General features: G+C 37.2%; 2 protein-coding genes and 1 long non-coding RNA gene across 9 annotated transcripts in view; all 3 read right to left on the bottom strand.

The window, feature by feature from the left end:
* Positions 1-446, bottom strand: part of LOC147872035 (protein argonaute-2-like) — a 38,472-nt gene extending 38,026 nt beyond the window's left edge. The window contains exon 1 of the mRNA XM_087359523.1: positions 1-446. The gene's annotated coding sequence lies outside the window, so the exon portion shown is untranslated.
* Positions 447-8,929: 8,483 nt separating this feature from the next.
* Positions 8,930-16,219, bottom strand: LOC110837207 (uncharacterized). Of its 7 annotated transcripts, none has more exons than XM_087359545.1 (6): positions 15,497-15,831; positions 14,541-14,735; positions 13,077-14,239; positions 10,841-12,051; positions 9,823-9,933; positions 8,930-9,534 (listed from the first exon to the last, which is right to left on the bottom strand). In XM_087359545.1, the coding sequence occupies exons 4-5, from the start codon at positions 11,176-11,178 to the stop codon at positions 9,894-9,896; spliced, it is 378 nt and encodes a 125-aa protein (XP_087215671.1). In that variant the 5' UTR covers positions 11,179-12,051; positions 13,077-14,239; positions 14,541-14,735; positions 15,497-15,831; the 3' UTR covers positions 8,930-9,534; positions 9,823-9,893. The 7 variants fall into 7 exon arrangements, with proteins under 7 accessions (XP_087215671.1, XP_087215673.1, XP_087215676.1 ...); XM_087359547.1 differs by having other exon boundaries at positions 14,541-14,705; XM_087359550.1 differs by lacking the exon at positions 15,497-15,831 and adding an exon at positions 15,285-15,486.
* A 3,530-nt stretch (positions 16,220-19,749) lies between these two features.
* Positions 19,750-20,155, bottom strand: LOC110837210 (uncharacterized). The gene is made up of 2 exons (XR_002545620.1): positions 20,079-20,155; positions 19,750-19,946 (listed from the first exon to the last, which is right to left on the bottom strand). It is a non-coding gene; the product is annotated as an uncharacterized LOC110837210 (long non-coding RNA).
* Positions 20,156-22,365: the final 2,210 nt, after the last annotated feature.

The following is a 22,365-nucleotide window of genomic DNA, read 5'->3' as shown; positions in this document are numbered from 1 at the left end:
CTCAAGGTCTTATCAATATACTGAACACATACACAAAAATAAATACATTTCTACAACGTCCATTCCAGACGTTTTCGGCTGTGCTTAATATTTCACAGAATAGTTAAATTCGCGACAAATAAATTACTGCACCCAGTGAATGAAATTTTTCGCCCTGTTAACACGAAAGTTGATTCTGATCACTGTCTTATTAATTGCATTTCCTCGTAAGTTAAAAATAATTTTGTTTGTATAAACTCCGCTCGCTTCCCTGTACACATTTTCTTACCAATTCAATTCAAAGCCATGATCGAAAGCAGCAGAAACTTTAATTAATTCTTGATATTCAGAAAATTAAAACCCAACGCTTCACGCAACAGCGGATTCACAGAGAGAGGCGGATCGAATGGCAAATTCAATTTTCCTTACACAATAAATAGCCTAGTTAGAACTGACAAACACACATTTCTGAACAATTTATTATTCTCACAGTCAGGAATTGAATGCCCCGCGCCCAACCCAAAAGTCGGAGAATCACCCCCATGTCGGCTGTCCGCGAATTCTTGTTCGAAACACTCCGTATCTGGCGGCCATAGTAGATCGTGATCCTGGTTTTTTGTTGCCTATGGGGCGAAGTTCCCTCCCTCTCTGCGTTCAGTCTCTTTCTGGGGCCCACCTAGCCTGGTATCCCGTGCCCACCGATGGTCAAGCTGGCCGAAGCGTGAAGATGACGCTTGAGCACAGGAACAATTATCAAATCAATTAATTATCTGAGGCAGAATCAGAATCAACGCCAGAAATCTTCGTACCTTAACGAAAGTAAAAATACGAAGTTCAGAAACAAAAAGTATATAATGCCGACAGGTTACATAAGCGATATTCAGTTCGAATCTTGTACGAGACAATTTCTAACTTATCCGACGCAAATTCCTTAGCAGTTCCTTAATATCATTCACAAATTCACAATTCATAACACACTTAACATCCCCTCATTCAAAGCAGCCTGTGATATTAATGCAACTCTGCGTCACCATAATCTAAAAAAATCGATTCAATTTCTGTTTCTTCCAACCGCAGTAGACTAACATACTGGCATCGGATATCCCCAGTTTCCTGGTTCTTCACAGTTACTTTAAAACAAGTCGAGAATATTCTCTAAACATCCGTCATATTTAATTAATGGATACGCAACATTATCAGTTGATAGAGTAATGACCCCGCGAACATTTTCAGACCAATTTACTTCCTTGGGTATCCTATAACACGCATAGAAACATCGACATCCCAAAGCTATGTGACCTGCTTTGTCCTCTATTAGTAGACACGTGAACTAATGTAAAGATAAGTGAACTGCCGCGCCATATATTGGCGAGGACATGAACTAATGTAAAGATAAGTGAATTGCTCTGCCATCTGTTGGGAAGGTATTAAGTAATGGGCCCCCGCACATTTTCTGACCCATTTCCCTCCTTGGGTATCCTATAACCTGGATAGAAACATCGAATACTCGAAGCTAAACTCCCTGTTTACGAACGCTCAATTTACGAACATTCGCTATAACGAACGTTACAATTCATTCAAAATTTCTTAAATTCGCCAATTGATAGAGTTCCTTATAAAACGAAATACCAAACATATAGTGAGTAATTGTAAGATTTAAATAAATAAACTTTCAAAAAATGTATTTATTACAATAATTATCGGAAAATTATTACATGATAATTATACTGAACTGTCCTTGGATATTAAAACTAATCTAGCCTTCATAGCACAGTGGTTATGCAGAGACACTAAATTTATATTGGCTTTATCATATCCTGTATAAAACAATGTAGGTTAATTGCAATACTACATGCATGGTTACAACACAAATTTCAAATACATTTTCACTATAAATGGCATGTTTCGTGATTGAAACGGCCCATGAAATCAGGAAGATACTGATAAAAGCAATTAGCCTACTCCCCCCCCCCCCCCCCCCCCCCCCAGAAAAATGTAATTATTTCCATTCATAATTTCTGCTGTGTCAAAACTGAGATAAAAATTTGTTTGCACTATATCTGTGTGTGTGAGATCTGTAAAACATATAAAAAACATTTCATACTAAATTTGTCAAAATGTTTATAATCTATCGCCATATCAAAATTCATGTGCCTAGCCAATAATAGTATTGTATATATGTGAATACTGCCCACAAAATCATTAAAAACTAGAACTAATCTAAAGCCACACTATAGAAAATTCTCGGATCAGAAACACTCAAGACAATTGTAACTAACACAACTCTAACCTCAGATTTTATAAACAGCATCGTCCGTTAGCTCTTCAGACAGTTTACTGAAGTCATCAAATTTCACAAAGTTACTGCGTCTGAAGCACCAAAAACTGTTTCCCCCTTTTCAGATAAGTTTGTAACGCAACTAATGCCTGGAAAATGTTAAAGTTATGAACACTGTTTATAGTAGAATAACATGAGTGACTGCAAATGGCCATGTGGTTGCATAATGGGGTTGAACAGCATGATATGCATACAACTGCCCTGTTTCCAAGTTCTATGGAAGAATTAATTCTGCACCTTTTATCTGCTGCAACAGTAGCTCTTGGCCTGAATGCTATTCTTGTATATCTATCATGATGAGAGGAAGCAGATATCTTTCACAAGTGAAATTACTATTCCGTGTAACACAATTACAGGATCCACAGTCACAGCTTCAAAACTTGGAATAGCTTTCATGAATATTGAAAATATTCACTGAAAACAGGCAAATTGTATTAAAGTACATGCACGGAAAAACCATAATAAGATGCTTACATTACACATTATTTGTAACACCAGAGTTGGATGAAATTCAAACATGTCACTAAACGTTAATAACCTACCGAAATAATTACCAAATGTCAACTTTCATTACTCCCAACACTGTGATGCAATTTCTACATATAACAAATATATCCATAACATTTCACTGACGATCATTTAAGTTGCGTCTAGCACAACAAAAGGTTATAAACCTCTGGACCTCTAACAATTAGCTGAGATAATACTTAACCAAACCTGATGTATTACACCTTTAACCTCAAAATAGATGATTTCTAGTGTACAAGTGTACATTACAGATCAAATTAAATACTAGTTCCTACACACATTTACATATTATTACCAAAGCAAAATAATTTAAGACTCACAAGACTGCAATAGACATTATTTGTTTAACTAAAAATGTAATAAAGTCTTACTAGGTTTTGGATTATATTCACATTTTTGTTTACTATGATAGAAATTGCGTAGAATTGTTTGAATAGTAAAACGCCAAATTATCTTAACGGGTGTTTGGGTGATTATTGCAACAACACGCCTATTCCCTGTACTCTGCACACATGGCCATACAATGAAACTCAACATTAACCTAAAATTACAACAGGGCCTTAACCTGGTTTATTAACTGGTCCAGGGTACTTGACATCCTCCCTGTATTTTGCATGACTGCTGTAGCGGTTATTATTTTCTTATGCACTGGTTGTGCTGAGTAAACTCCAGTTGTCAGGATGGTTAAGGTTAGATCCCTCAGGCATCATGTGAGTACTGGACATCATTCACCCTTCACTTTAAAACATTAATTCAAGAAAACCTTTCAAAGATGATTTTATTAAGAAATAAGAGACAGCTGTTGATAAATCTACAATCTTGACTAAACATCCTAAGGACATTTATTGATCTGGAGTAAGTATGGAATCAGACAGCACTTCATCACCAAAATATTGAGCCTTGACAAAATATCAGGCAATGCCCACACAAGCTGAACAACTTATACTAAGCAGATTCAGGGGTCAGCCTCACCACTGATATGCCCCTCTGATGCCCAAAATATAGGAACGACTGTGGCGGTACATAACACCCAGGAAGGAACTAAATCTGAGGGGCTAAATGCACATGTCTTTGTTTTCTGCAAGATTTTCCTCTGAGCCACCCAAATTTGACATGATTGTTTATGAAATGAATTCACTGTCATATACTTCAGACAGTAATTAAACAAAACTAAAATGAATCTCATTACACTCAGACGCTGCAGTTAACACATCTCTGATATCCTTGTCCACTCCTGATGTTGAGTGTCAGCTTACTGGTAACTCGGAGCAAAATAAAAACCAATTTTTAATCACATCTGTAATCCAGTCTGTAGTCATACATTGCCACTTCAAAGGTGACCTGATAAAACTGACAAAGAATTTTCATGCAGAATTAAACCCAGTAGGCTTCAGAACATTGAGGATGATGTATGGAATAGCATTTAAAATCTTCACGTTCTGAGACTACCTGAACGTTCATTTTTTGAAGGGCAAATGGAATCGTTTTAATTCAGTTTTTTTAAAGCAAGACAAAGCTGCACAAGGCTGTTATCAAATGAATTACCCCAAAACAATTCAGAACAAGCTATTAGTACTTGGTGAGAGTTCAGGTTTTCATGGCGATGAGTATGAAGCTGGCTGTCTTCTGGGATATTGCACCATGTAAGTACATGGTACAACAAACCAAAAAACAGCCATCTTCATACTTGCACTTCGGTTGGCGGTTGTCATTCCGAAGACTGCTTGGGAAGACAAAGACAACACTTCTGTTCATGAACGTAAGGTTTTATTTAGTCATAAATCTTCACATCTGTCTTATATACAGTATATTAAAATTACTGTTGAATGTTATAGGGCAGAGGTTCCCGAAGTTTGTGGCACGCCCCCCTGGGGGCCATGTTGTTTGTATGAAAAACTTTTTTTAACGAAATATGGAGAAACATTTTTAAAATCCTTTGCTTGGTTGAGGCAGTTTAGTTGTCTTACAGTGCTGTAGAATTCAGACTCATACAGGATCGGTGGTTTTAGGAAGTAAACGGCAATATAAGTCTATTTACAGTTAGGAACCCATCCCACTAATCCAGATACAAAGCGTATATTTTATTACAGTTTTTTAAATTAAATGCATTGAATAATACATACTAAATTATAAATAAATGTACACTCATAGCTCAATTTTATGTCAAATCTGTTTGCTTGCACTTGTTCTGGAAGGGGGACGTGAAATTTATGAAATGTTTTAAGGGGGGACACAAGGTAAAAACGTTTGGGAACCTCTGCTATAGGGGCTACACTATACTGCTTTAGTGTGCTTGTATTAACAGTTTTATTGTGTAGCAGCAAACTGCCAGGCCTGCCATTTGCATGCACTGTTTGGAAGGATACTGCTTGTGGCAAAATGAAAGACACTTCGAACCAAACTGTGCTGACCTGTGCAAGACTGGGGAGCTTTACTCAAAATACAGAGGTCTCTTCTCTGCAACCTCATCAGGAGGGAAATGAACAGGTCTGTCAGCTTTTTATAACTATAAACTAGTGGTCAACAACTTTATCACAAGGAAAGACTGAATAGCATTTTAACCACAGAGACACCTCCAAAGCATTCCACGTCTTCCCCTCATTATACCTGGCTATGTATGGAGCAGGCAATTTAACTGTGGTAACAAGCCTCCTGACGCATTTAACCGGTGGACCTTTTCTCAACATGTCATTTTATACAAAGCCAAAATTTTATGAAACCCTCAAGGCTAGATCCGTGGCTTACACACAGTGCAAAGTGTAAATGTGCACTCTAAAATTCTGCCCTTAAAGCACAACGGAAGAATTGCAAAAAATGATAAAAGAGGTAAACATATTTGTAGATATTTTAGAAGAAATATTCACAACAAATTTGGAAGTTAACACTAACTGATGCAGGCAGTAAATTACTTTCTAAAATTACCAATGGAAGAGTCAATAAGGCCTAAAAATCATTCACAGGTTGAATGTAGGAAGATATTTTACCCACTATGAAATTAAACAGGCAAAGCCCATTCATCCACCTGATTAAGATACGCAAATGAGGTAAAGCCTTTTGAAGTGTTCAGTTTAGTGGCTAGGTGGCAACAGCTCCTTATTAATACTGTTATTTGTATTTGTTAATTGTAAGAGACTGAGCAGGGTAACCACCTTGTATTACAACACTGTGCAATGAATCAACAAGTTTTTTTAAAGATTTCTGTCTTCTTGGTTGTTGCACCGTGTAGCATGGTAGATGTTTACCAACATTTCAGAGGTCATACTGCTTCCGTTATCAGGGCGCAACAACCCATGAGACAGAAATCTTCATACTCACTGCTGTGAAAACCTCAAATCATAAAATTTTTTTGTTTGTAAGATTTGGAACTTCCATGGTACATGAATGTTATAAAATCAGTAACAAATCTAATGTAATTATAATAAATACCAATAAGTCACCATAGCATTATAATTTGTTGGTTAAAGAGGCATCTGATTACCTTTAAAGTTGTATGTATACCTAAATAAATATTGTCGATACGAGACAAAGTCGTAAAACCTTGCATACCCTGCAGTGTGATATAAATATATAAAATCATGCATACAAACAAAACTGTTTATACTTTGAAACTATACAAGTTCTCTGTTGCCCATCCCACAAATAGAATTAGATCTCATTGATTGTTTTAACCAATCAAACTTCTGAGGGCACTGTTGAGTGTCCAGTCCATAAGTACTCACAATTTGCTACACTGGATTAAATCAAGAATGCAAAGTAACAGAGATAATCAGCAGGAATAGACCAGGGATGGACGATGCACTGTAGATGGATGTAATTAACTTTGTGGCAAAAAGTAGTGAAAAAAGAAAATCTGTTACAGGATGGCTTGTCTTCCTTTAAAACATAAATTGTTACTCATCCAAAAGAATATCAATAGAAATGTGTAATTACAAAAAATGTATTAAGTTAAAATAAAATAACTGCACGTTCAAGAACTACCTCCGGGGTTAATGTAATTATTTGAATGCCAAACTGCTGGCTAGAAGTCATTGTGCATATGGAAGGCCCTACAACCGGACAACTTGACTGAGGTTTTTTTTCCTCATTCCTTGCGCAATGATCAAGTTGAAACTAAATTCAATGTTAGACCTGCATGCATCCCATTCCAAAATTAAACCACTGTGACCAACAGCAGCACTGCTCCTCACAGTGCCTCTTGTTCTTTTATCATCATATCAAGAAACAGCAATCTGTGCGTCAGTAAAAACATCACTGTATCGCTTGATTCAGAATGAGAAAACTTTAACAGATGAATTACCAAGAGATAGGTACCTCACCATATCCGAGTCATGATCTGAGATTCTGCACAGCTCTGCTAATAATTCTTTATGTTGCAAACAAGACTAAGACACCTACTATGGGCAGATGCTACAGGATGACGTTCAGAGTGGGTTAGGAACGGAAGGGTCAGGCAATGGGTTGCCATGTGGTGTCTCAAAATTCTGAGGGAACTTTACTTTGGTATAGGTTGTCCCCTCTGGGCGTTATGGATAAGAAAAGTTTCTTTCCTCCAAACCTGAGTACAATCACGGTTAATATTTCATGTGGCATGTGCCCCCTTAAAAATAATCAAAAGAAAACTATGACGTAAAAACCTCGAATGGCAATGATCTGAATTCGTTTATGGGACAAACTATTCTCTCCGGGCGTCCGACGGTTAATTTCAATATCTATGTCAGGGGTGGCCAACCCAAATGATCTTTCGGGCCACTTTGGAAATGCATCATAACTCCGCGGGCCACATATAAAATTATATATCCCCATATTAATTATTCTGCGAACTCATAACTGTAAACTCATGAATAAAACAGGCAATATCTGTCATATATTCGCAAGAATATTATTTTAAAATCAAAGTTAATTTTTTCTCATAATTTCGACAGATAATTTTTGAATATATGGATGCACAAATAATGTATTTTTTTTAATACATTGGTTTTCACTACTTTGGCCATTATAAAATAAATATATTTTGTAAAAGTGTGATGAATCTCGCAGGCCGGAAAAATGTTCAAGGCGGGCCACATGCGGCCCGCGGGTTGGCCACCCCTGATCTATGTTATTGACGTTTTACGATGCAATAATTAGAATGTTTCATGGAGCCGAAATGCGTTCGGCAAAGTAAATAACTACAGACATTAATAGTGGTAAAGTAGTTGGTTGATGTAACTACTTTTCTTTTCTTTCCTTATCTTTCATGCTAATCAGAGCTTTCTTGACGACATGATAGCCACTCCGCTGTTATGGAAGTTCCTGCGTTTCATGGATCTTACGGTTAGATTAGTGTGCCATGTTTGTAGGACGCCAGTACTGGCGAATGATTTATCCGAGGGGAAAGAGCTTTCAGTATGAACTATGTAGGAAGCCATGTGGGCCCCAGAGCTGGTCTGCCCCTGCTGGGAATCGCACTCTGATTATGTAGTAAATGGCGTAGACAGACACACACAGACAGATCTTACTCGGCCGAATAATAAAACAATTGTACTTTACAACAGAAAGTGAGGTGATACACGATTTGTTTACACTGTGCTGCCCGAAGTAATATCAATTAGTTAACAAGTAAACCGTGTATAAAAATTTACAAGACCAAATGCTTAACCCATGATTGGAAAAATAACGGCACTGATTATCTTCTGTAAAACATTTCATAAAATATTTTCATATCATACATCATAAAATGGAATGACACTTCTCATTCTCTTTAAAACATACTTTTCAAACTGGACTTTCTCCAGTCCATTGCTGAACAGGAATGGACTGGGACAAACATTCCTTTTGACAGTATGAGGGCTCCATAATCACATGAAAATAAAAACAAAAATTATGCGCAAGTACCTCCCAGCTGACAGTGGTGGTAAGCACATGGTCCTAATTCAGGAACTGTTTGTCATTTTATAATAGAAATATACTTTTATAATGCTGCACATGCAAAGCTCAGAACTGTAGCCCATTACACTGAAAGACTTCGCATGAACCAAGTTTTACTTTACAAAGTGCTAGTTTAACTTAGATATTACTCTCTATTCAAATTTACTTAATGCAGTCTCAAATTAAGAGCTTTATTTGAAAGTTTTAACTTTACATCTATAGGATGCAAGTGGTATTTTACTTTAAGAAAGTGTTACACAGTATAAGAGTTTCAGAATGACTAATGAAGTAAATGCAGTTAAATATAAATGCTACATCATAATACCATCTGTTCACAGCTAGTAACTTGTATAAACAAATTGCCAATTCTGAAATAAGAGTGTCCACATATTTTTCATAAAAGAGAAGAACAAAGGAAAGGCATGTACGTCACACACTCTTTGCAGCGAGAAAATCATCTTGCTTAATCCGCAGAGCCTTCACACCTAAGTTTCTCTAAACCAACTTCTGTGCGGAAGTTTTTACCACATGCTATGCAAATGAAGAAACACTATCTGAAATGAAGTTTTCTGTGATGTACAATGATGTTTTCTGGAAAAGTTTTGTTGCAGTACTGACAAAGATGTCTCGTATTTTCTTCAGTGATCATCAGCAGTCATGTTGCTGGCAGCAATTGCAGAGGTGGCAGTGGGAGAGCAGACTGTAGTGACATTTGCATTCCTGGAAGTTTTCTCAGTAGTCATCAGGGACGTCTTTAACTGCGAGTAACACAGACGCTGAATCTGAAATTGGCATACAGTTAGCAGAAGATGTGATGGAAGTTACCGTATTCAAAGTTGAAGTCTGCACACTTGTGGGTAAAGCTGAAACAGTGGGTGTTAGCAAACTGATAATGTAAGAGGAAACCGGGATCATTATTTCCAGTTTGGATTCAGTAGGCACTCCTGTATCAGTACTTAAAGTCGTAACAGTAGGAGACAGAGCATGCAATCCAACACCCATTAAGGATGTTGTTGTTGTTGGTGTAACCCTGGAGAGTGTAGTAGGGGCTCCCAAACTGACTGAACTACCTGCAGTGGGAATTCTTGCAACTGTGGCTCCTGTCACAGTGCCATTAACTGCACTGGTAGCAGCTGTTCCATTATCTTCTGAAGAAACACCCTGGGCATGAACAGGAAGCACTGCAAATAATAAAGTACAAATTATCTTAATGAATGAAATATTTCAATCTTATTAAAAGTAATGTTTTAAAGAACCCCAAGAAAGGCATAATTAAATATGGAAGAAACTAACAACTTTAACACAGTAAAAAACTAATAACAGTGAAACAAAGTGTAAATGTCTCATCAACCTTAAATTGGAGAAAGCACAACAATGTGATGCATATACCAATGGATAACATTACGCTAAATGTAGCCACAAATAATCCTTACAAATATGCGATTTACTTCAGTTCCTGAAAGCACAAGTCTTCCGTTTTAAAAATGACCCTGTAATTTCCATCTCAGCTTTAAGAAGGCACTTACTCCTAAAATCCCAATAAGAACTCTCCTCTATGCCTAACATTCTGCAATTCACTGTTTGGACGCACATACAAAATACACTGCTAAAACCAAATACAACAAAAGAACATGATAACTACGATTATTAATTTTATCGTAGTTATCATGTGTTTTGCCTACAAAATATTGCACACCATCAGTAATTAAAAAGTAGTGACCTGTGTCAGCTAACAGCACGGACACAAAGTAAGTCTTTGTTATCACAGCATTACTCTGTCAAAACAAAGATGATGAGGAACTTGTACCAAGATGCATTAAAATAGAACAGCCGCAAGATTTGTTAATTTGGCTTGCAAGTGGAAGTCTGTAGGACATTCCCCAAGAATACAATGCGCTCTGGTGGGCAAAAGATGTGTGACAAGTCCTGTTAAAATGTGGTTACCTTAGATTTGGTCAACTCTGTATAAAGTTTATGAGTTACGCATTTCCTGAAATTTTTCATCTTCAACATTAAATTGTAAATACAGGGTTCCTTGCACACAACATCATCAAATAATTTACTAGTTAAATGTTCTTGTTGCCATACCTTGAGGACAGACGCTCCCTCTCCAAATCCACTACCTGCTGATTAACACCAAAAGATGAACTGTTTTGAATGGCATTAGAAACATTAATCTGGCAACTTTTTGCTGACAGTCTTGGAGCCACATGTGCTATTTTTCTGGCTTCAGCAGGTAATTGTAACAATGAAGCTGTTTTGGTTTTAATCTTCCCTACTGAAGAAGGTGAAGTGGTCAGAGACCATGTGTTTTGTTGTTGAGAAGGCACCACATTACTGGAAGTTGTAATTAATACATTTGGGGGTCGGTTTAGTCGTACACTGTCAGCAGGGAACATGAAACTAAGACCTGGTTTTGAAATCATATCTTGAGTCTTGGCTTTTGTAACAGGTGCAATTGCACACAGAGTAGTTTCTCCATTCTCTGGTAAAGAATATAGCAGATGCTGTTTTGCCTGCTAAAGCTGATTGAACTAATGTTTTGGTGTTTGTTTCTCTACATGTTTAATTTCCTGCAATTTAACTTCCACCATCTTTTGCAGTAACAGTGACGTTTGATTTTTCAACTGATTGGCAGAATTCAAGCTGTCAGCAATTGAACCATCCTGCTTGCCTGTTGATAAACTGTTTACAGAATTTGGGATGTACATCTGTGGCCGTCTTACAGCGCTATGCATTGGTTGTTGAATAATAACTGGTACAGCAAAATCCACAGATGAAGGAATCACATACTGACTGCTCATTCAATGTCACTGCCACATCAGATTCTGACTGGGTTCCTACACTAGGAAAAGTTCCTAAAATCTTTGATCCTGTACTTGTAGGAATATTCACTACATGCCGGCCAACTGATGATGCTTTAGACACTATACCAGTTGCCCTAAACTGCTGCTGTTCTGAAGCCGTTGTACATACATCTCACTGGATGGAACCACATTATATTGTGACAAATCTTCAGTTGGTGGACCAAACTGGGAAACCTGTTGAGGGGTCTGTGTACTTTCATCATCATCTAATGACACAGATGGCAATGTGGAACCAATACCATTAGAATCACCACTACCACATTCCAAATTCAGGTTATGATGTCTTTCAGTTTCAAATCATCTTACTTTTGGTCTTGGTTCATTACTTCTCTTTTTACTGGATATATCTTGCAGTTTTACTATAGTTTTGCCAAATTTCATGAAAGGTTTACTCCAGCTCACAGTAGGCTGCTGCTGTGCAATAACATTTGCCTGAAAAAATTATTAAAAACTTTGTCAAATTATGAGTTGTATCATGTAGCATCTATTGCAAGCACATGCCAGATATACCATTTATGCACATGCACAGAAACACACCATACACAGCAGGTAAAAAAGTTTCAAAACTTCAGCACATATTTAGTCAAGATTGGCCTCAGATGCTGGGCTGTCACCAAAGTCAGACAGACTTCAGTATTTCACAGAATATTATCAACACAGTTTCTTTAACTAATCAAAGCCCGGGTGTGTTTAATTTTATGGTCTTTGTTGCATCCAATCTGTACATTGTACAATAATGTGTTCAGAACAAAACTTTCACTAGTCGTAAGTATGCAGAGTTATCAGATAACAATGATGAAAAACTATGTACTCATTCTAGACTCTACGATAGTGTAATATGACTAGAAGAGATTTTCAGCTGTTTCACGTGAAAACACCTTGCAAACGCATAACATCAAGCTTTCTTATGAAAACTTATATTTAGGTAATATACTATAGCTCCTGATCAAATCTAGAAATGAAAAAGTTATCATTTGGTCAATTTTAAATGGCTATGAGCAACAGCTTGCTCTATTGCTCATGATGTGAAATGAATATCATGGGAAGCATAAGTTTCCTGTCCATCAAGTTCAACACCTTCACATTTTGCCTGGAGAAAACTCTGCAGAATGTACGGTAAGAGCAGAAGTTCCTCTATACCTGGCCTTTCAGTTTGGGGTAATATGATAAGATCCCCTTGTGAAGTTGCTGAAACCCTTGAATCTTCATTTGCTTCCATCAGCAGCTGTTTGTGTAAAATCTTAGAGCAAGTGGTTAACCACCAATTTACATGGACAATGGAACACCATGGCCACCTATCTAATTCCTAGTGTTCATTCAGATGTCATCACTCAAGAGTACATCACCTGTTCCAAACTGCAGCATTTTACATTATATGTACATAATATACGGGGTGGTTATAAATTATTGAGCGCATTTCAGAGATGAATATAAAAAGAATAAAGTAAAGTACTCACGTGTATGTTGTTTTCTTTAATAGGCCATTTCAAATAGTTTTATTTACAACATTTTACCACTTTCATAAACTTTCACATGAGCTGCATGTGTGGCACATAAAATATCCAGGTGGTATTCAATTCCACGCCATGTCTTACGGAGCATTTCGGCAGTTATTCCTCCAATGACTCCACTGATTCGTCTTTTTAGTTCACCAATGTCGCGAACATTCCTTGTGTACACCCTGACTTTGACAAACCCCCAAAGAAAAAATCCAGGGGTGTAATGTCGGGGGATTGAGGTGGCCAGGGAATCGGTCCTCCGCGGCCAATCCAACATTCAGGAAATTTTTCCTGTAGGAAGTTCCAAACAATTAAACCCCAGTGTAGAGGTGCGCCATCTTGCTGGAAGTAAACGTTCAGTTGTCAGTGTTCCATTTGTGGTATTGCATAACCCTCTTAACATGTTGAGGTATGTAGTGCTAGTCACTGTAGGCTTGATGAAGAAGAATGGTCAGATCGCTTCATCTACAGCCAATGCGCCCCACACATTAACTTTTGGGCTATCTCGTTCTTTCTCTCGAACTTCATGAGGGTTTTCTGCACCCCAAATCTGACAATTGTGACAGTTAACATAACCGGAAACGTGGAAGGTTGCTTCATCAGAGAAGATTATTTTTCTAAGAAAGAGTTATCTTGGTCGATTTCATCAAGGATGCACACGGCGAAATATAACGACGTGGTTTATCAACTTGTACTGCATGCAACAACTGGATTTTGTATGCATGAAGTTTTAAGAGCTTATGCATAACCTTCATAACTGTCAATCGAGGTATTCCCAATTCCAAACTCGCGTGACGAGTTGATTTACCTGGGCTTCTCGTAAAAGCTTCTCTCACTCAATCACCAACGTCTTCGGAGACCTGTGGTCTGCCAGCACCTTTCCTATGTTCTACATTTCCTGTATCCTTAAATTGCTGATACCAACGATTTATGGAGTTCTTACTAGGAGGATCATAGTTGTACTCTGAACAAAACCGTCTTTGAACAGTTATTACAGATTTGTTTTCATGAAACCACAGAATGTGCATCGCTTTCTCCTGCATGGTAGCCATTTTGGTACCCAACCGCGCCACCTATGGTCGGCCAAGGTCAGCAACAAACTCTTTTAGCTGCTCTATCATCTGAAACAAAACAGAGGTCGCTACGTTATTGTGTTCTTTTTTTAATTCATCTACGAAATGCGCTCAATAACTTATAACCACCCGGTACGTATGTCTAGGGTTCTAGGCAAAGTTTTCCTATCTCCACACAAAATAAATAAATAAACTGTGGTAAAATAAAGATACAAAAAGCATTTCAATAAAAAATACTTTTCCCTGAACTATAAAGGGAGAATACTGCATAAGTAGTTATGCTTTGCCTAGAACCTAACATACAGAACAAAAATTTGAGAAAAGTTCATGTGTAACAGATAAAACTTACATCATTTTGGACCTGATGAAGTGGAGTTTCAACAGGTAAATTATCTTTTGCTGACTCAGTTTGGGTGAAATTCTTCAGCAGCCTCTTGATGGTATTCTGTGCATTCACACATCCTGAATACAATTCATAGCTAATGTCTAAATGGTTCAGGCACCTCAAACATATCTGTTTAGGGAGATCATCATCTTCTTTAATCTGATAAAATAATTACCAAACCACTATCAATTCATGTTCCCACTCGACTTCTGCTGTCAGGCTACAGACAGACATATGCTTGTCTAAGCATATCAGTAATAAAAAAAGATAAAATCAGTATTTAATTTAATTTAATAACAGTAACAACAATTTATATCTTAATTGCGTCATGCTTGTGTTCTTCAATATAATAATTTTATTCACCGTCTTTACACAAGCTTATAGATTGTTAAAATCACATAAAATTATAACATTTCTTCATTTGATATTGTTACATTTTAAAATGACGACATGTTTCGATGTTCATCCCATCATCGTCAGGTCTATCAATTAAAATTAAAATCTGTTGATAGACCTGACGATGATGGGATGAACATCGAAACATGTCGTCATTTTAAAATGTAACAATATCAAATGAAGAAATGTTATAATTTTATGTGATTTTAACAATCTATAAGCTTGTGTAAAGACGGTGAATAAAATTATTATATAGTAACAACAATGTCTCCTTCAATTAATCTGAAGTAATGGACTAAAATACTTTCTTACTGTCTGAGACTGCATAGATACGAGTATAAGGCTCTCTTCAAACACCCAAACAGACATTTTCAAACAATACTTTCCAAGCTTCTCAAAAATGGCTTACCACATTTCAAAATATAAATAACTGTTTCATTAAGTACCTATTCAATGTTTGATTACTGTTTTCTTTAAAAATTTTCCTAGAGACCATTATAATGGGCAAATATTAAAATAATTACCATGTCAATAGAACAAAAGTATGCGCTGGATAGACGGTCAGACAGTCGTGCCAAAATAAGATCATCGCATATGGAGTTAGGTCTGCAAGATTTTCTTTCTAACTAATCATGCAGGAAGGTTATATAATCACAATTGATATAGCACTAAAATAGTGTGCGAAAGTAAACACGTTGCTTATTATATATATTTGTAGGTTGGTGTCACTAATTTCACAAGAACGCCATTCTAGATAACGGTGTTTGCAGATAATGGAGGCCACTGATAGAAAATTAATTTGTAGATTGTGTGCAAGAGAAGATGAGTTATGTATAGAAGTTTTTGGCGAGGATGGAATAAAACACAGTATAGCAAACAAAATCAGGCTGTGTTTGCCTATTGCAGTAAGTTATGTAGGGAGTATCTATGTATAGAGATTTACGTTATGCGGGTTTGAAAGTTCTTTGGCATACTTGTCGAGTGTTAAGTACAGACATTTAGAGGGAAATGTAACATGATATGATGTTATTATAAACAAGAATACTGAACTGTGTTAAAAGAATAAACACTGGTATGCCTTAATGGATGGTCACATGTAACTGTGTGTGAATCTGAGTTTCACTTTTAATTACATGACATGACATGAAAGTGTAATCCATATAAGCAGCTTTGATTTTAGATTATGCTTTCAGCTATTACACCTTACACAGACCATTCTAATCTATTTAAGTGATCTCTATATTGAAAGGTATACCCAAAAATTGTTATTTGGTTTTGACACAAGTTGTTGAGAATGCAAGACTCATGACTGCAGGTAAAATTAAACTTATGTATAAGCTAAATTACAATACATGGTGAAATATGAACTATTATTAACACATAACGTCTGCCCTTACAGTCTGTTCAGATTAACTGGTTTTCAACCAGTTTGTCATTGTAATGAAGTAGGGAGGCGTGCCTTGCATTTTTTTACATTTCGGGATTTAATATAGCCATGGACTGTGGTTTATGAGAGGTTTGATGTTTCCATCTAACTACTGGTGGTAGACTGCAAACAGGCTACAGCTTTTACCCATCATATTCCTTTTATTTTATTTATATAATTATAATATTTGTTAGTCTCACAAGTAAACAGATCTGGCGTAGCTCAGTCAGTATACTGACTGGCTACAGACTGGAAAGTATTGTTTGAAAATGTCTGTTTGGGTGTTTGAAGAGAGCCTTATACTCGTATCTATGCAGTCTCAGACAGTAAGAAAGTATTTTAGTCCATTATTTCAGATTAATTGAAGGAGACATTGTTGTTACTGTTATTAAATTAAATTAAATACTGATTTTATCTTTTTTTATTACTGATATGCTTAGACAAGCATATGTCTGTCTGTAGCCTGACAGCAGAAGTCGAGTGGGAAAATGAATTGATAGTGGTTTGGTAATTATTTCATCAGATTAAAGAAGATGATGATCTCCCTAAACAGATATGTTTGAGGTGCCTGAACCATTTAGACATTAGCTATGAATTGTATTCAGGATGTGTGAATGCACAGAATACCATCAAGAGGCTGCTGAAGAATTTCACCCAAACTGAGTCAGCAAAAGATAATTTACCTGTTGAAACTCCACTTCATCAGGTCCAAAATGATGTAAGTTTAATCTGCTACACATGAACTTTTCTCAAATTTTTGTTCTGTATGTTAGGTTCTAGGCAAAGCATAACTACTTATGCAGTATTCTCCCTTTATAGTTCAGGGAAAAGTATTTTTTATTGAAATGCTTTTTGTATCTTTATTTTACCACAGTTTATTTATTTATTTTGTGTGAAGATAGGAAAGCTTTGCCTAGAACCCTAGACATTATGTATTATATACATATAATGTAAAATGCTGCAGTTTGGAACAAGTGATGTACTCTTGAGTGATGACATCTGAATGAACACTAGGAATTAGATAGGTGGCCATCGTGTGCCATTGTCCATGTAAATTGGTGGTTAACCACTTGCTATAAGATTTTACACAAACAGCTGCTAATGGAAGCAAATGAAGATTCAAGGGTTTCAGCAACTTCACAAGGGGATGTTATCATGTTACCCCAAACTGAAAGGCCAGGTATAGAGGAACTTCTGCTCTTTCCGTATATTCTGCAGAGTTTTCTCCAGGCATCACATAAAGGTGTTGAGATTTTGTTCGCTATACTGTGTTTTATCCCATCCTTACCAAAAACTTCTATATATAATTCATCTTCTCTTGCACACAATCTACAAATTGATTTTATATCCAGAGCCTCCTTTATCTGTAAACACCATTATCTAGAATGGTGTTCTTATGAAATCAGGGACACCAACCTACAAATATATATAATAAGCAACGCGTTTATATTCGCACACTATTTCAGTGCTATATCAAGCACTAGATGGGGGCGAGTGGTCAGCATCATGCCCCGGCTGTGCTTTACCCCTGGGAAAGGACCCCGGTACCCATAGATAGGAGACTGGGTGGGCCCCACAAATGGTCTGGATGCAGAAGCTAGAGGAAAAATCCTCTGCCTCCATCGGGGATCAAACCTCAGTCACCCAGTCCGTACCCAGTCACTATACTGACTAAGCTATGCCAGATCTGTTTACTTGTGAGACTAAAAAATATTATAATTACATAAATAAAATAAAAGGAATATGATGGGTAAAACCTGTAGCCTGTTTGCAGTCTACCCCCAGTAGTTAGATGGAAATATCAAACCTCTCATAAACCACAGTCCATGGCTATATTAAATTCCAAAATGTAAAAAAGTGCAAGGCACACCTCCCTACTTCATTACAATGACAAACTGGTTGAAAACCAGTTAATCTGAACAGACTGTAAGGGCAGAAGTTATGTGTTAATAATAGTTCAGATTTCACAATGTATTGTAATTTAGCTTATACATAAGTTTAATTTTACCTGCAGTCATGAGTCTTGCATTCTCAACAACTTGTGTCAAAACCAAATAACAATTTTTGGGTATACCTTTCAATATAGAGATCACTTAAATAGATTATAATGGTCTGTGTAAGGTGTAATAGCTGAAAGCATAATCTTAAATCAAAGCTGCTTATATGGATTACACTTTCATGTCATGTCATGTAATTAAAAGTGAAACTCAGATTCTCACACAGTTACATGTGACCATCCATTAAGGCGTACCAGTGTTTATTCTTTTAACACAGTTCTGTATTCTTGTTTATAATGGCATCATATCATGTTACGTTTCCCTCAAACTGTGTGTACTTAACATTCGACAAGTATGCCAAAGAACTTTCAAACCCGCATAACGTAAATCTCTATACATAGATACTCCCTACATAACTTACTGCAATAGGTAAACACAGCCTGATTTTCTTCGCTATACTGTGTTTTATTCCATCCTCGCCATAAACGTCTATACATAACTCATCTTCTCTTGCACACAATCTACAAATTTATTTACTACCAATCGCCTCCATTAACTACAAACACCGTTATCTAGAATGGCGTACTAGTGAAATCAGGGACACCAACCTACAAATATATATATAATAAGCAACACGTTTACATTCGCACACTATTTTAGTGTTACATCAATTTTAAAGAAAACAGGAATGAACCGGTGAATAAGTACTGAGAATAAGCCTATGATTGCAACATTATATGACAATATTACACTTCTACTAATGAGCACTTTACTGTCAAGTGAGCCATATTTATAATCCCAAATTGGCTCCACTGTTCAGATTTAAAATTGATTAAGGATTGGAATTTGCATTGGTATCATTCTTGCGAGGACTAGTACATATCACAATTAGAAGGCTAAATATTGAGTGTTTAAAAATAATTTTAAGAATATTTTAATCCTTAAAGGTGTTATTATCCCTTCAACATTTGTTTTAGCGTGCTGCCATCTATCGGCAGTCCTACAAATTACATGTTGGTTGCCCTGATGACATCATTTTCCGAGATATTGTCATCATGGATGTTTTCAGACCCGTTACACTTGTTATGGACTTTACGCTGTTGGTTCTTAGTCAATAATCTTCCTTTTTAGATCCTTCAGACGTTAATACCAACGTAACGGGTTGTGAAAATCGTGAGATGGGAAGGTGACGACTCCATTAGGAATTAATCTCTGTGTATACATGATAACGCCAATGGACTTGGAAACATGGTATGCCTTGGTGAGATCATCTCCCAGGTTGTTGTCTGCGTACATGTTATTTATTATTCGAGTATGGCATAGCAGGTTTTAATTAAATATCATCTATAAGTAATGTCATTGGAAGTAAATGTATTGTCGTACTTTTTGATTTCTTACAATCTGAGATCCCACCAAGCGCCTACATGGTGTATAGTTAACAGCTTTGCTTTGCATTCACAATCCGCAATACCAAAGCGATGGATGCCCGAAGTCCTCAGTTGAGAAGACGATCATCTACGGTGACGTAGTGGCACATCGTGCTGCCATGTTCTGCATCCAAGAATCAAATTACATTTTAATTGCGTCAGTTGCTTACATGTAGAATAAAAACTAACGCACCTCCTAGGTCAACAAAAGACAGTGAGTTGCAAAGTATTGCCACTGGGATAGATGCTTCCTAACCTGCTTCTCTTTCGAATCTCTGATCGTTCTATCCTTTTCTTCCACGAACTTCAAAATCACAAAGATGTCCAGCCTACAGTTTTCTGTGACAATTATTGGTGCTGCAACATATCGGTGACATTTCAAACTGCTGTTGCGGCTATCTATCATTGGAGGTATGAACTATTCTGTGGCGGTTAACAGTGGTTCGTTGTGGCATCTATCAGTGGTTACGTGAATTATCAACGTTCGAGTGGCCGTACCAAATACAGTGGGACAATGTCCTTCGTGAGCGATAAGAAGCGAGCTATGCGAGCTGTATAAGCAGCCTCGGGTGTCATATGAAGCGAGATAATCGCTTGTTGTGTCCTGCGTGAGAGACGCGTGGGGGGGGCAAGACATTAGTATCCACGATGGCTTGGTCAGGTAAACGTGACCTTTTGCTCGCGGAAAGTGCGTTCTTGAAAATGTTAATAGTTAGGAAAAGGAAGGCAGCCAAAAGGAAAAGATCACCAACAAACACCATTAATTGGGGAGGGAAACGTATGGTGCTATCCGTTTCCTTATGATATTGATACTAATGGTAAACGTTTTATCTGAATCTGTTGATTGGATTAGATGGTTATTTAGCGAATTTATCCGTTCGCAACTGAATATCGACGCATAATAAGCGTTCAGGGAGTTGGCCTTTTCTATTTGATCTGTGATGAGGTTTCCTTTAACGCCCTTGATTGCAGGAATAGTTTCTCTATTACCCTTAGGTCTTTTAACATATTTGTAAAACTCTGTCCAGCTTCTCCCTTCGCTTTGCAAGACCGAAGTTAAGAATGTCTCCTGAGCCTTATTTTTCACTATCAGTAACTAATTGGATAACCGTTTCAGCTCCGCTTGGTCCTGCCCTCCAGATTTTCTCCTTTTACACACCCTCCTCACCTTTACTTACAGAAGTTTCACTTCCTTGGTATAGTATTCCGGATCCGGATTTTTACTCAGGATTCTTTGAGGTACAAAACGATCGATACCCTCGAAGACTATATCCTTATAACTTTCCCATATCTCTTCCACGCTACTACCATTTCCAGCCCATAATTTAAACTTTTCCCGAAGAAAGTTTTGTAATCCTAAAACATTTGTTTTATGGAACATGGGGACTAATCTTTCTACCTGCGGTTCACAGCTTTTTTCTTCCCATTCCACTTCTAATAATACCCCACTGTCGTCACTGATCCCCTGTACAATGCTGCAAGAGGTGAGCGAACTTTCAGGCCGGACCAGGTAAACATCCAGCAATGCATCACCTCGGGTTGGCCTATCGACTACCTGCGACACCAATTAATAACCTCGTTCGAATTCATGCAATGGTCATTAAAAGGGTATCAGAAATAATTGCGTACTTTCGCTTAGTAAATGTCTATTTTTGAATTCTATCCTGCTTGAAGTAAATCGCCTGTGGTCATCTGAACCCGTACAAATAGATTCCCCATCCTCGCACTCTTTGAGCAAGAGACGTTGGATTCAATTTACGTAATTTACCGCGGGTACATTTCCCGTTTTGACCGGCTTTAACAAATTTATTGAAAGTTTTGTAAAAAGCAAAACGTCGATATTTATCATTCAATTCGTCTCCCACGCAATGTGACATTTTAGGTTCTAAGGTTTTTCGTAATTTTTCCTCTGGACACGGCGATATTTTGCGAATACGACGCTCCGAATGACTTATGCACTTTTCACAAAATGCAGACCGCAATGTAAAACTTGCGTTGTTACTTATCATCTTCTCGTTACCTTGAACTTAAGGTCGCCGACAGGAAGTTTGGCCTACGGAATTCAAAGAAACGCCACTTAATATTTCTTGTTCCGGATAAATGCTAAAACATTTCCTTTCAGAAAACTTTGTTGCACTCTAAGTATTGGTTTTCTTGAGGTCTGCTCCTCCGACGCGAGGCTGCTACATATGCAGAGCATCTCCAGTGCCAACGCGGAGATCCGTCGGCCCGCCATGTCTCCACGTCTGTGCGCTGGACTCCAGAGATCCAGATCCATTTTAAGTTACTGCATTATTTATCAGCAAAATAAAAAGTTACACTGCTCACAATTATTCAGTTTAATTTCAAAATTTTGAAACACTTTCTTGTATATTAAAAATGTGTGTCTTATGGAAATGTAAGTGAATCAAACAGGAACCTAACAAGTCAGAACGAAATCACGTGTTCAGTTGATGAGCGATATAAGTCTCCATTGTGACATGGATTATACCCAGAAAGAGATAACAATTATGATTTCCATCTCAGTCTCCTTGAAAAGAGGG

This window comes from Zootermopsis nevadensis, unplaced genomic scaffold (genome assembly GCF_977971745.1).
Source record: "Zootermopsis nevadensis isolate Lab colony 2312 unplaced genomic scaffold, Znev_1.0 Znev_ptg000031l, whole genome shotgun sequence".
Classification (NCBI taxonomy): Eukaryota; Metazoa; Arthropoda; class Insecta; order Blattodea; family Termopsidae; genus Zootermopsis; species Zootermopsis nevadensis.
Note: the sequence above shows the minus strand (reverse complement) of the source record. Positions and strands in the feature narration are given on the sequence as shown.